Source organism: Citrus sinensis, chromosome 3 (genome assembly GCF_022201045.2).
Source record: "Citrus sinensis cultivar Valencia sweet orange chromosome 3, DVS_A1.0, whole genome shotgun sequence".
Taxonomy (NCBI): Eukaryota; Viridiplantae; Streptophyta; class Magnoliopsida; order Sapindales; family Rutaceae; genus Citrus; species Citrus sinensis.
In genome coordinates, this window is record NC_068558.1 from 33,121,512 (window position 1) to 33,135,973 (window position 14,462).

General features: G+C 37.0%; 2 protein-coding genes across 4 annotated transcripts; one reads left to right on the forward strand and one right to left on the reverse strand.

The window, feature by feature from the left end:
- The first annotated feature begins 1,974 nt into the window (after positions 1-1,974).
- LOC102616657 (type I inositol polyphosphate 5-phosphatase 12-like) lies at positions 1,975-8,478 on the forward strand. 3 transcript variants are annotated; one of them, XM_025093369.2, is made up of 11 exons: positions 1,975-3,167; positions 3,963-4,215; positions 4,358-5,165; positions 5,334-5,458; positions 5,630-5,714; positions 6,203-6,368; positions 6,471-6,511; positions 6,622-6,892; positions 7,097-7,220; positions 7,299-7,731; positions 7,830-8,478. In XM_025093369.2, the coding sequence occupies exons 1-11, from the start codon at positions 2,348-2,350 to the stop codon at positions 8,193-8,195; spliced, it is 3,492 nt and encodes a 1,163-aa protein (XP_024949137.2). In that variant the 5' UTR covers positions 1,975-2,347; the 3' UTR covers positions 8,196-8,478. The 3 variants fall into 3 exon arrangements, with proteins under 3 accessions (XP_024949137.2, XP_006493137.2, XP_006493138.2); XM_006493075.3 differs by having other exon boundaries at positions 1,976-3,167; positions 7,299-7,662; positions 7,851-8,478; XM_006493074.3 differs by having other exon boundaries at positions 6,203-6,511; positions 7,299-7,662; positions 7,851-8,478.
- A 251-nt stretch (positions 8,479-8,729) lies between these two features.
- LOC102617165 (ankyrin repeat-containing protein At5g02620) lies at positions 8,730-13,383 on the reverse strand. Its single transcript, XM_006493076.4, has 3 exons — positions 12,159-13,383; positions 10,917-11,326; positions 8,730-10,133 (listed from the first exon to the last, which is right to left on the reverse strand). Exons 1-3 carry the CDS (start codon positions 12,778-12,780, stop codon positions 9,273-9,275), a joined length of 1,893 nt encoding a protein of 630 aa, XP_006493139.2. The 5' UTR covers positions 12,781-13,383; the 3' UTR covers positions 8,730-9,272.
- Between the last annotated feature and the right edge of the window lie 1,079 nt (positions 13,384-14,462).

Genomic DNA, 14,462 nt, shown 5'->3' on the forward strand with positions numbered 1-14,462 from the left:
TTTTATATCATAATAATAAAATAGTAAAATAAAATTTATGATAAAAAATGGTTAAAGAACCTGAGAAAAAAAATTAATAAAAGGATTTAATTGATTAACTGTACACAATTTTATTAATTTGTATTTTTTAAGAATATTGTGAACTCGTTATAATTATTTTTTAGAAGTGAGGTAGATTTACATAAATGATAGAGTTGAAACATCCCCATTCATTAGAAAAACATTAACGTTACAAATATCTATTAGAGGTAAGACGATATCAGTGAGATTGTGAGATATATAGTTGATGAATTGAGAAATGCGTTATTCTTTTAGTAAGAGAATATTTTATTATAGCCGGTCCACATTTAACTCCTGACTAGGCGATTAGAGTTGGTTATGCAACTCGATTTTGGCAGAAAAATATTCTAAAATAATTAAAAATTTTATTTCCTTTAGTTACTATTGAATTATTAAGTCCTTGCTGAAAATTCCACGTGTATATATATTCTTCGATCAATCTTTATGTGTAGCAGTAATAGATATATTACATGATAAAATATACTGTATGGAAATGTGTAATTTTTTTTTAATCTTTTAACTTGTTCTTTATTTTATTAAAATGAAAAATTCTCTTTTTGCAAAGTTACTGTCTGTGTGTGTGTTAGCTTTAGGTCTGGAATTAAAATTAGGGACGAGTTTACGACAATATAAATAAAATTTTCAACATTGTGCACTGCCTCTTTTCACTATTTTATAAAGTTGTAAATGAGTTTACAATGTTGTAAAAGTCTATTTACACCGTTGTAAGCTTGTCCCAAACGTTAGTCCTAGATTTTAATTCTTTAATACTTGAGGAATTCTCTTATTGTAAAATTATTCTCTATGTATGAATACATAAGAAAATCATGTAGTACATTAAAAAATAACTCTATTAAATCGCACGGCTTAATAGAGTGTTGGATTTAAAAAAATGAGAGTACCTGCACCTGAGAATAATTACACATACATATACATATACATACATATATATACATACATACATCCATACATACATACATATATATATATATATATATATATATATATATATATATATATATATATATATATATATATATATATCTGCATATATGTGTATAAAATTATGCTCAGGTTATAGAATTGTAAATGGCTTTCATAACGCTATGCAATGACTGCATAAAAATTCATAAGGAAGTGGGAACCAAAACTAAAAAATAAGACCGATGTTTGAATCGAACTTAAAAATTAAAAAGGTCTGATTGGTTCAGATTTCTCTAGACCGATCGAATTCATCTTAATTTTCTTAGAGAATTGAACCAAACCTTAATTTGTCCACTCCTTTCATGTAAATGTAAAGTTCGCAAGTCCTCATTAAATTTCCCTTTAAAGGTATAATTGAGTAATTTTCTGCTAACGTGCTGGTAGCTAGAGATGGCAAAACCCCGGGCCGGGTCCGGGTATTGCCATGACCGGACCCTGCCCGGATGCAACCGGTCCGGGTCCGGGTCCGGGCCGGGTTTTAATCCGGGTACCCGGATTTTATATTTTTTAATATTTTATGTGTATATATTTTTTATTTTTTGATAATTTTATAAGTTTTAAATTTATTTCAATAAAATTTGACATGAAAATATAAACTTTAAGTGTTTAAAACTTTATATATGTATAATAAATAAGTCAAATAAATATAAAATATTTAAAATAATATATATTTTATAATTTTTTTTAATAAAATCCGGGTTCCGGGTTTATCAAGTGATGTCCAAGACCGACCCGGCTTCATACCCGGGCCGGGTATTACCCAGCCCGCAACACCCGGGTACGGTCCGGGTCCGGACCGGGCGGGTATTTTTAGCACATCTACTGGTAGCAATCGTTTTTTTTTTTTAAAAAGAAAAAGAGAAAGAAAAAAGAACTCTTTGAGCCCAAACTACTTTTAAAAAAAATAAATAAAAAGTCCTTTTTGGAATTCATACGTGTATATTCCATCTAAATGTAGGCAGTAATGATGAATGTAACATATACAAGAATTTATTTTTTAAAATTATAAAAACATATTCTAGAATTGAAGTGCCAACAAGACACGAAATGAATCCCATGAAACGAGCCTTTCACGTCCGTTAACTCATCCTTGTTTCCCGCTCACCCATTCATACTCTCCCCTTCTCTCTCGGATCTCTCTTTAGACCCTTTCCCCCTCCACTTCTTTTCTCTCTTTCAAACTTTTGCAAACCCGAAAAAACAAAATCATCACTCACAAAACCAACAAATTTAATAACAAAAAAAAGTTTTACTAATTATTAGTTAACTGAAACCTAACAACAGCCAGCCGGAGTCACCCGCCATGGAGGATGAAGACAAAGAAGCGCTTGCAGGCCTCAGCCCCGTTCCCCCGCCCCGCAAAGTCCACTCCTACAGCCAGCAGCTCCGCGGAACCACCGGGTCAAAACGCCCACACCCCGTTCGCAAACACAGCCTTGATGACATTCCAAGGCCTACTAATACTTGTACAACAACAGCAACAACGACAGTTGCTGACCATTTTTATGATTCTTCTGATGATGACTTGTTCAGTAACAACTCCAACGTTATTACCACTTCAGGGGTCCCTGTTAACGAGGATTACGTGTGCCCCGGTCCTGATGCCGCTGATGATCAGCAGCAACATAAGCCCTTTCAACCAATGGTTGAGTTCATTGGCAGTGGTGGTGGAACAGGTATATTTAAAGTGCCTAGTAGGGCGGCTGTTCACCCTGGACGGCCGCCCTGTCTTGAGCTGAGGCCGCACCCGTTAAAGGAGACTCAAGCTGGGAGGTTCTTGAGGAACATTGCTTGCACGGACACTCAGTTGTGGGCAGGACAGGAATGTGGGGTGAGGTTTTGGAATCTTGAGGATTCGTACGAGCCTGGGGCTGGGATTGGGGGCAGAGTTAGGAGAGGGGATGAGGATGCGGCACCGTTTTATGAGTCTGCGAATACTTCTCCTACAATGTGTTTGATGGTTGATTGTGGGAATAGGTTAGTTTGGACTGGACATAAGGATGGGAAGATTAGGTCTTGGAAGATGGATCAAACTTTGGATGATGCTAATAATCCTTTTAAAGAAGGCCTGTCTTGGCAGGCGCATCGCGGTCCTGTTCTTGCTATGATTTTTAGCTCCCAAGGTAAACTACTTAATCTTAATGAGAACTTCGAAGAGTATAACTTCAAAATGTTACGTTTTTGAGATCACAAGTTGTTGATATTGGACTAGGAGTATGGCGACGAAGCCATGAGTCAGGACATTCTTTTGTGGATTTGATGACTTGGTTTATCGGCAGTAAGTAGGAGTGAGATATAGGAATTAAGAAATGTGACTTGATGAACATCAGAGGAAGGATGCAGAAATATCTGATATTCATGGACAAATGAAGCCTTGTTGGTTTCAATGTGTTTGTGTTAATTCCATCACACAATATCTTATTCTTTTTTTTTTTTTTACGTGAAGGATGCTATGATTCATAGTTAATTGTTAGATCAATTTGTCTATTAGAAGCTCAGCAAAAATATATATTCTAGTATATGGTGAAATTTATCATTAATTTATAGCAAAAGATCATTTCTAGTAGATTTGGTCATGCCAATAGCTTATCTGTTGTGTTTGGTGGGTGTCTTTAAACCAAATTCTCAATATCAAAAGCACATTGGGATCGTTTTCTATTCAGCATTATCTGCTTTTGGCATGTAATGTCTGTGTACATAGGAAACTACGCGTTGTTATATGCCCCATTCCTGGAAAGCTTCAAACGGTTTTGATAACTACGTGGCTAAGAAATGCATGTATCTTGGTTGCATATGAATGTTCAAGCATGTATGCTTGAGGGTTTTTCTTTAGCTGCCACTTATTTATTCTCGTCCAAATGATTCAGGATTGTATTTAATTTAATTCCAACTATTCGATTCACGTTGCTTTGATTCAGGCGATTTATGGTCAGGGGGAGAGGGTGGTGTGATCAAGATCTGGCCATGGGAATCTATTGAAAAATCTCTCTCTCTTAAACCAGAGGAAAAGCACATGGCTGCTTTGTTGGTCGAAAGATCATTCATTGACCTCAGGGCCCAAGTAACAGTAAATGGAGCATGTAGTATATCCTCTACAGAAATCAAGTGCATGTTATCAGATCATGCAAGAGCTAGAGTTTGGTGTGCTCAGCCTCTTTCCTTCTCACTTTGGTATGTACGCACTTGAGACATTACTCTGATATTGAGATACATCTCTTATACACATTAATGATTTTGAGTTTGGGGCTTTTCTTTAATAGTAGCTTCTTGAAATCTTTTGTACATAATATTCTAAGAGTTGGGTTTTCTTCAGGGATGCCCGTTCAAAGGAACTTCTGAAAGTTTTTAATATTGAAGGTCACATTGAGAATCGAGTGGACACGCAATCGGTCCAAGATCAACCTGTAGAAGATGAGATGAAGGTAAAATTTGTTTCTTCAAACAAAAAGGAGAAACCTCACGGTTTTTTGCAACGGTCACGTAATGCCATTATGGGAGCTGCAGATGCTGTTCGCCGAGTTGCAACAAGGGGTGCAGGGGCATTTGTAGATGATACCAAAAGGACAGAAGCAATGGTACTAACGGCTGATGGAATGATCTGGACTGGATGTACTAATGGCCTACTTGTCCAATGGGATGGAAATGGAAATCGTGTGAGTGATATTCTTCACCATCAGTGTGCTGTCCAATGCTTTTGCACTTATGGAAGTAGAATGTATGTGGGATATGTTAGCGGCTACTTGCAAATTTTGGACCTTGATGGGAATCTGACAGCATCCTGGATTGCTCATAGCAGTCCTGTGTTAAAGTTGGCAGTTGGGGTTGACCATATCTATAGCTTGGCTGCTCATGGTGGTATACGTGGTTGGACCTTCACATCCCCATCACCTCTTGACAACATAATCCGATCAGAAATTGCTGCAAAAGAAGCCGTATACTTGAGAAGAGATGATGTCAGAATCTTAGTTGGAACGTGGAATGTTGGCCAAGGAAGAGCCTCTCATGAATCACTTCTGTCATGGCTGGGTTCTGTTTCATCAGATGTTGGCATTGTCGCTGTTGGCTTGCAAGAAGTAGAAATGGGGGCAGGTTTCCTTGCAATGTCTGCAGCTAAGGAAACTGTAAGATTCTAATAATATTACTGATGTTGAAGGATTGCTTGAATTCTGCTTTAGTTCCTAACAAGAACAAAAGGGAATAGGCATATGCTAATATTATTATTATTGTTATTTTCTAATGTAGACTGTAAATTGTGCTTCTTTCATTTATCTGTTAAATTCTAATTCTAGGTAGGACTTGAAGGGAGTGCTATAGGACAGTGGTGGCAGGATACTATAGGGAAAGCGTTGGACGAAGGAACGACTTTCGAACGTATGGGTTCTAGGCAGCTGGCAGGCTTGCTAATATCATTTTGGTATGCTATATTAAGAAAAAATTATGCCACAGATTTAGCCTTTATTCTGCTTTCTCATGTAATAATTTTCCCTTTGCTTTGGTGAGGCATCTCAATCCTGACCTGCTGATGTTTCACGATACCCCTCTTTTATGAAGTTCCTCTTATTATCAGTTTTGTCTCTAACTTCAGGGTAAGAAAAAATCTTAGAACACATGTTGGGGATGTTGATGCTGCGGCAGTTCCTTGTGGCTTTGGTCGTGCAATTGGCAACAAGGTTAGTATGTGTATTTGATTCAGCAAAGCATGGACATTTCAGCACACATCTGCTTCTGGGGATCCTGCATCCAGGAATGTGGCTAAAAAGTACTATTGGTTGTCCAATATAAAATTAATTTAACTGATACTTTTGGGGATGATTTACCTCGGTGCTGACAACACATTGTTTTGTCTTGTCAATGTATGAGTAAGAATGTCTTGATGTGAAAAGGTGAGACATATGATGTGAAAAGGTGAAGCTTGAAAGCCGGATGGTCAATTATATAAAGACACATTGAAACCAAAATTTGTTTTATGTTGTCAGCTTTTTGTTTTGCCTATGAGTTCCAAATGATTATATGCAAATAAGTCTTGAACCGTGATTTACATGCTGAAGAAAAAGAACATTTATCTGCATAATGCACTATTGAAGCTTAGGTGATATAATCGTAAGCCCTTCTATCATAAACGAAAGAGACGTTGACACCACTACTTCTGACCACACAGGGAGGGGTAGGTTTGAGAATCAGAGTCTACGACAGGACTATTTGCTTTGTGAACTGTCACCTGGCAGCACACTTGGAAGCTGTCAACCGTAGGAATGCTGATTATGATCACATATATAGAAATATGGTCTTCAGCAGATCGACAAGTACACTTAATTCTGCATCTGGTATGGTGCCATACCTGTTTTTGTATTGCTCTCTTGCCTTCTGCACATATTTATTTTGGCTGCTTTATTCTTCTGGCTTCCCATTGGTGCTTTCTGCTGCAGCTGGTGTCTCAACTGCCGTCAACATGATGAAGACTTCAAATGTACGTCCTTGTTCTGATTTATTTTACTCACAACAACTTAGTCTCCAGCCTTTCATATTCTATTCCTTTCTATGACGCTATGGTTTACTGGTATTCTGGTGCTTCCTCAGACTACTACTACTCTGAATACTGAAGAAACAAAGCCTGATTTAGCTGAAGCAGATATGGTTATATTTTTTGGTGATTTTAACTATAGACTTTTTGGAATATCTTACGATGAAGCAAGAGACTTTGTTTCCCAAAGATGCTTCGATTGGCTGAGAGAAAAAGATCAGCTCCGGGCAGAGATGAAAGCAGGCAAAGTTTTCCAAGGCATGCGAGAAGCAATCATAAGATTCCCTCCAACTTACAAGTTTGAAAGGCACCGGCCTGGTTTAGCAGGTACAGTATTAAGATAATGGTCCAAGTTTCAACCTGATCATTTCATAGCAGTTGATCAATCATACTAGGAAATTTTTCTTTCTTTGAAGCATATTGAACCTCATACTTTGGATGTGATCTTATGTTTACATGTTTTCTTTTTCTTTCTTTTAATATTAGTGATAAATTTGATACATAATACTTTTTTCATCTGCATCTTTCTAGGATATGATTCTGGGGAGAAAAAACGAATTCCTGCTTGGTGTGACAGAATAATCTATCGGGACAGTCGTTCAACACCAGTGTCTGAATGTAGTTTGGAGTGCCCAGTAGTCTCATCAATTTTACTGTATGTCATGTGGTAGGTTTGTTTCCTATTGCCCTTTTTTGATTTGTTCTAAAATTATGGTCTCCATGTTTTTAACAGGTATGATGCTGTCATGGATGTGACTGAGAGTGATCACAAACCTGTCCACTGTAAATTCCATGTAAAAATTGCCCATGTGGATAGATCAGAAAGAAGACGAGTGTTTGGGGAAATTCTGAAGAATAATGAAAACACAATCAAGTCCATGCTTGATGAATATCGTATTATTCCAGAAACCATAGTCAGCACTGAAAGCATAGTCCTTCAAAACCAGGACACATGCACTCTAAGAATCACCAACAAAAGTGCACAGGAGAAAGCCATATTCAAAATCATTTGTGATGGTCAGTCCACTGTCAAGGATGATGGGGATGCATCTGATTATCGTTTAAGGGGCTCTTTTGGCTTTCCCAGATGGCTTGAGGTATTGTTTCTTATTTCTTCTAAATTGGAAGTACTTGAGCCTCGACACTTCACTGACCTGAATGCAAGAGTCTGTGATCAAAGACTTCATTGCGTATCAAGCGATGTCAATGTGGAAGATAAATTTATAACCTGACTATTGATGATGATCATGAAGTACCTTATGAGCTTGTTTTCTGTCCATTTCAGGTTACACCAGCAGCAGGCGTAATCAAACCTGATAGTTACATAGAGGTCTCCGTACATCACGAAGAGTTCCATACTCTCGAAGAGTTTGTTGATGGGATCCCACAAAACTGGTGGTGTGAAGACACCAGAGATAAGGAAGTGATGTTGTCTTTGGTAGTCCAAGGCTGTTGCTCAAATGACACAAGAAAGCACCAAATCCGTGTTCGTCACTGTTTCTCCGCCAAGACAGTCCGCATAGACTCAAAATCCAATGGTTCACGGAAACACCAGGGAGGTTCCACAAACCGATCAGAACCTCGGCAGCCAAGTGGTTCTTCAGACGGCTCAGATGATCGCCGAAGTTAACATGGCTAAAACGAAGGCCAATAGAATTGTGCAGATAAGCTGGTAATTGCAAAGGGATTCGGTTCATCAAGTCAAGAGTTCTGATGTAAATACTTGTGGAGCATGATTGCCCCTGGACTCAAATCTTAGCCTAGGTTCAAATTGTATATCATTTCTTGCTCTTATCATCAGATACAAATTCAACTTTGTGGCCAGGATTTAAGGGTTGTAAAGGAATGTAGCAACTTTTGGTTCTTTTCTAACATTTTATGTAGCAAAAATATCTGTTTCTAAGCCTAGAAAAGTGTTTGTTATAAAGAGCTAGGAGTTTTTCGTTTTGCTTCTCCCATTGCTTCACACAAATAAACTTCCAAAGGTGTGAATCACTCCTAGTTACTAATTAAAATATCAGAATTACTGTCAACTAATTTTTATACCAAAAAAGGAAAAAAATCAGAAATCCATTTGATATTTTAGTGCTAATTCTGCTAAAAATTGCTGCAATATTTCTCTGTCCTCTGTTACTAGCAAATCGAAATTGAGTAACAGGGCCAATGAAGAGAACATCCCATGAGGGGACGCTATTCTATTATAGACATAATATATCATTACAACATAATATGGATTATGTAATAACTCAAAAGCAGACAATTCAACAGACAGACATGGCCAAATTTGCCAGCTCTTGAGCTTCAATCAAATCAGCAACCGCCAATTGGCCTAAGAACTCATATTGAAATCCTGATGCCATTGCAATGCTAACTCCATTTAATAAAAGGCGAAGGAAACGAGGTTACCATTCTCAAGTAAACTTCCATTTGAAAGCACATAGCAGGCAGACCATTTTCAAGTAAACTTCCAATCAGAAGCACATATCAGGCAGAAGATGAAAACACGAACAACCTCAACTCCTTCCTTTACTTGCTACCGCTGAATATTCATTTCGTCTCGTCGTCTGGCCACGAGAATGACCCAGCTCAGCTCAAGTACTAAGAATCATATAATAGTCACTAGAGTTGAAGCCGCTAATAGTTACTTATAATAGCAGGGAAATGACAGTCCATTCAATCCTTGTTTTTGATAACACTTCTAATAGCCTTAAAGTGCATACATCCTCTTGTATTCACTGTTCAAAATCTCCTGATCTGAAGCCACAGACATAGAGAAAGAACGAGATCGACTCTCAGCTTTCCTTATATTCCTCAATTTTTTGGCTTCCATCCGATGCAAAATGACACAATAGCACATAGAACCAATTGTGGTGAGCATAATTGTACCACCGATTACTGTCGCAGACACAGCAAGCCATCTAGAATGCTCGCCTACTACCACATAAGTTAGAGAAATAAATGCAATTGAAATAAAGAGGCAAGCCAGCCACATGAGCTTGTTAATCACAAACACAAGTTGCCTCTTTGCCTTTTCTTCAATGACCACCACAGATGTCTGGACAACGACAACAGCCAGTGAGATGAATAATGCTAGACTGTCAAACACAAAGAAGATGATGAAAGCTGCATTTTTTGCTATGTGAGCTTGCCCAAGGGAAAAACCCTCTGTTTTTTCCTCAACATATTGTCCAGGCACAGTGAAGATGGCAGCAAAAGCAACAGTAGCAATGAGAACAGCAACCACAGTTGAAGAGTTTATAGCATTGTTGAGTCCACTAATGTGGAGCTTCTTCAGTTTCTTCGCAATTTTATGGACTTTGAAACCAGTTTGTCGGGACTGCTGGAGTTGAGACTGAACGTCATGCTTTATGTCACTGACAGTCTGCTTAAGTTGCTTCGTTGCACTTGGGGGCTTTCCATGGTCTTTAGAATGGGCGGCTCCTGCTTCCTTCAACAGAGAAAAAAGCTCAGTGTTTCCAAGTTTTTCTGCAATGTCAAGCGGGCTCTCTCCGGCCTTATTTAATGAATTAACATCAATGCCCTCAATCGATAATAAGCATCGTACAATCTGCATTCAGAAGTGTAATTTAATACAGACTGTAATACAAATCAAAATTAAAACTAGATGCTATAAATATTTCTTATATTTCTACAATCTGATAGGGGCAAGTGATGTAGAGTGTAGACAATTTATATTCCTAGAGTTATCAAGAATATGATTACTTGTGGATGTAAATCCTTTGAAATGAAAATGGATCCTCATATTTCTATTTGAATAACATGAAAATGTTCCAATATCAATATTCGTTAAACATTTGGCCCACAACATAGGAAAATACATCTTAATTTTTCGCATACAGAAATTGAAGTACTAGGTTCTGACAAAACAAACGCTTCATTATTTCAACATCCTTAAACAATATCTTTTTTTTTTTTAAAAAAAAAAAAGGCAGTGGTTGCGGTTTAGTGATTATGTGGTTGACTGTTGATTGATGATTAAATGTGATCCAACAGATTTAGTTTGATACTGGAGACTAAAAAGAGAGACTTTTCCATTGTGGGCTGACTTGTGCACATTCAAACAATGAACTCAGCTGTTACTTAGTAAACTTAGACACTTGGAAGGCAACAATAAATTATCAGTTTTCAACACTCAAGTTTATGAAAACAATGTCAACCAGTTTACCGACATTGAAATTCCTACAAGGATCTTAAGCTTTAAGGCAATTCCACCATTAAGTTCAATTTCATAGTAAAGGTGTCTTTTCCATACCTTAGTGTATTTCATATATAGCAACATATGTCTAAGAAAAGAAAAATTCATACAAATTAAAAAAAAAAAAACAAGCACCTGAGTTCGACCCTTCTTTATGGCAATATGCAATGCGGTATTTCCTTTATTATCTTCTAATTTCAAAACTGAGGGGTCTGGTTTAATTAATTCTAGCACAATATCCTCATTTTGCCCCTTTACAGCCATGTGCAATGCAGTTTGGCCTTTTTTGTCCGTCCTGAAGCCAGTGCTTGGGTCCTTGCTTACGAGGGCTTTCACCACTTCCAAGTGACCCATCCTTGCTGCTGAATGAAGCACAGTCTTACCATTATTCCTGGCTATCTTAGCGAGGTTTGAGTCAATTTCAAGAAGGAAATTGACTACATCAATGTGCCCCTGCGCAGCAGCTGTGTGTAATGCGGTTGAACAGGATAAGTCTGTGGTCATAACCAAGTTGGGGAATTCGCCCAAAAGTTCCTTTAACACCTCTGCAAAATTTTTTTTGTTCAGAACTTATAACAAGGACTTGTAAGGAGAAAACTTAGAACATGACTTTTGGATGAAGCCACAAACTTAACAATAATATAATAGCAAAATAAAACAGCGGTGTCATTATCCACAGAAACTGATTAATAAATGGAGAGCAGAAGCCACGGCATAATCATGAAAGCGGAAATCACATTGTTAGTATGAAGTAAAGATAAAACAAACACATGAACATGATTGGATGCTCGCACACAATGGTAGACATTTTCTATGTCCACAGCATTTGCATAGATTTGGATCACTGAAACAAAGTCTGTATTCAGCATTTACATTTGTAGCAATTTTGTAATGACTCCAAGATCCCAATTCTGTTTGGTTATTTTATTTTTCTAGAATATGAATTTAGTGCCTAAAGCTATGAATGAAAAATAGGACAATACTTTACTAGAAACATCTAAATGCCACCAAGAAAATCAGTGAAACTGACGAATAAACAAAGATAATGTAATAATTTTTTAATGCACAAAGAACCAGGAAGCCCAAGCAATTGTATGAAGCAACAGTCTACTGTCATCATATTGATGAAGCCTATAGTATCAATGAAGCTATTCTAAATAAGATGTTGAACAACGGCAACAACAAAGAGATGAATAAGGTTAATGCAATCTCAAACTTAATTCACGGTAAACGGCATCCCACAAACAATAATGGAACACATATTATACTAATACAAATTTGTCTAGAGTAGCTATCAACAATTTTCTTCATTTCCTTGAGAAGTAAAAATAATTACGAATATCCACTACAAAATGCAAAATCAGATTGAAAGCTCACCAAGATGACCCTGCTTTGCTGCCACATGAAATGAATCATATCCATTCCTGGCTGGAATAGACGCAGTTTCAAGGTCCATATGTTGAAGCATCTCTTCAACAATCAAAGCGTGCCCACTCTCTGCAGCCACATAAAGGGGGGTCTCCCCTTCTTGATTTTTTTTCGACAACAAATCCTTAGCTTCGTTAGCATCACAACTCTGCAAAATCTCCATAACTCTACTTAAATTCCCTGCTCGAGCCGCCAGGTGTAGCTGCAAGTCACCTCTTTTTCCTGGCGAGTCCTTATTCTTCTTCCTCTCACCACCACCTATAAAACTCAGCTGTCTCTCCATCACTACGCGAAAACTCTTCTGTTTCTCTATAAAACCACGAAAACTCTTCTGTTTTTCCATCACACCACGGGTACTCGGCTGTTTATCAATAGTCACACCATGAAAACTCTGCTGTTTCTCCATCGGTCCAAGAGCACTCGGCGGTTTATCAGTGCTCTCACCATTAAAACTCTGCTGTTTCTCCATCACCCTGCGAATACTAGGCTGTTTTTCAAAGGTGACACTGCGAATACTTTGCTGTTTCTCCATCGTCCGTGCCCTAAAACTGCTTTGTTTCTCCATTATCATTCACAAAACTAGACTTAATACCCAACACTAGCTACAACTATCACTTCCCCTCAGCATCCAAATCCTTCATATACAAAAAATTGAAACCTCACACCTTAAATTTTAAAACCCAGAAATCATTTCTTTTCCTCCATGATCATCCACAAAGCTTCACACAGATCGATATCAAAATCTAAATAACATAACTTTCTTGCAATCACAACTGTGATTCCCTGTAGTTACAATTTCAAGTCTCTAATTCAAGAACCAATTTTTACCCACTTCAGCAAAGATCAAACCAGCTGCGCTACACATACAATCAGCAAACATACCAAAAGCCCTAGCTCACACAGCTATATATATCAACAACAGTCCATGCTCAAAATAACGGAAACTCGGAATTGGATACCTTGTTTTTTGAGCTCAAAATCAAGTCCTTGTGGTTATCCAGAAGAAAAAGAACGCAATCAGCAATCCACTGAATTGAAGAACCCAGAAACAGATTTGCAATAAAAGATCAAGACTTCAATCAGACCCTCAGTTCTTTTGGCGCTGGGGCACACCTGAGAGTGAAGACAACTGACATATAAAAAGCACTTCACAAATTTATATCACTACCAGTTGGTTGTGATGTTATTTTATTTTATCATTTTCAACAATTAAGATGTTTATCTTTTTAATTTTATTTATTTTCGGCCACTAAGTAATTTGCATTATCTGAAACTAGCTGAAAATACAACAGTTCCTGTCTTTTATTATTTAATTTATTTTGTCAGGTACATTTTGGTCCTCGTCATTTATCTAGAGTAAAATTTGTGTGTTGATGTGGTCGGCCTACTCATCGGGGCCCCACGATTTTTAAGTTTAATAGGTTTTACGGTGAAATTTATAGTTTTTATAGCGGGGTGGGTAAATTTGGGTTTAGGACTTTAGGTTAACCAATTTGGATTTTGGGTTAATTGGATTTAGAAAATATAATCTGAATTTAATTCGATTATGTAATCTGATCTGATTTGAAATAACTTGGGTCTGATCGGATCGGGTTGGATAAAAAATTTGTGTTTATGTGTGTTTCGATTTCTTTATATTTTGCAAATTAGATTGGATTGGATTTGACCTAATGTCATCTGATCAAGTTGGCCAAAATCCAATTCGATCGAGTTAAGCCATTTATCCGAATTTGATTTGAACTCGAATTTTTCAAAACAGATAAGATCAAATCGGTTTGGATTGGGTTATTTGACCACCCCTAACGTGTTATTTTTGAATGATATGAGTTTGATGTCATTTAATTTTTGGGTATCATTATCTAATCTATTAAATGATAAGTCCTCTATGATCAAGTATACCATCTTAAAATATTGACATAATGTACTCTAAATCGAACCTTTTAAATAATAGGTCCTCAGTGGTCAGACATACCATCTTATAAAAGGATTAGGATTCTTTTTATGATCTGATTATATTATGAACAAATAACTCAATTACTGATTAGTTGTTAATAAATAAAAAAATAAAAAAAGTTAAATTTTACCCATACACTGTCACTAAAAGACACATGTCAAAAGATCCTTAAAAACTCAGTAATGCTCAAATCAGGAGAGAATCTTGTTCCCTTATAAAACTTACGTAGTATACCCAATTCCAAGAACTCCCTAGTGCAAGTGATTTTAAAGAAAAAAAAAATTAAAATCTCATTGATT

What these genes read in the sequence shown, in the direction of transcription:
- LOC102616657 (XM_006493074.3), top strand. Translation starts at nt 2,348, where the DNA reads ATGGAGGATGAAGACAAAGAAGCGCTTGCAGGCCTCAGCCCCGTTCCC. An exon ending in ACATGATGAAGACTTCAAAT is followed by an intron (nt 6,512 to 6,621) that starts GTACGTCCTTGT and finishes GTGCTTCCTCAG; the next exon opens with ACTACTACTACTCTGAATAC. An exon ending in GCACCGGCCTGGTTTAGCAG is followed by an intron (nt 6,893 to 7,096) that starts GTACAGTATTAA and finishes GCATCTTTCTAG; the next exon opens with GATATGATTCTGGGGAGAAA.
- LOC102617165 (XM_006493076.4), bottom strand. Translation starts at nt 12,780, where the DNA reads ATGATAATGGAGAAACAAAGCAGTTTTAGGGCACGGACGATGGAGAAA. An exon ending in AGCAAAGCAGGGTCATCTTG is followed by an intron (nt 11,327 to 12,158) that starts GTGAGCTTTCAA and finishes AAAATTTTGCAG; the next exon opens with AGGTGTTAAAGGAACTTTTG. An exon ending in TAAAGAAGGGTCGAACTCAG is followed by an intron (nt 10,134 to 10,916) that starts GTGCTTGTTTTT and finishes TTCTGAATGCAG; the next exon opens with ATTGTACGATGCTTATTATC.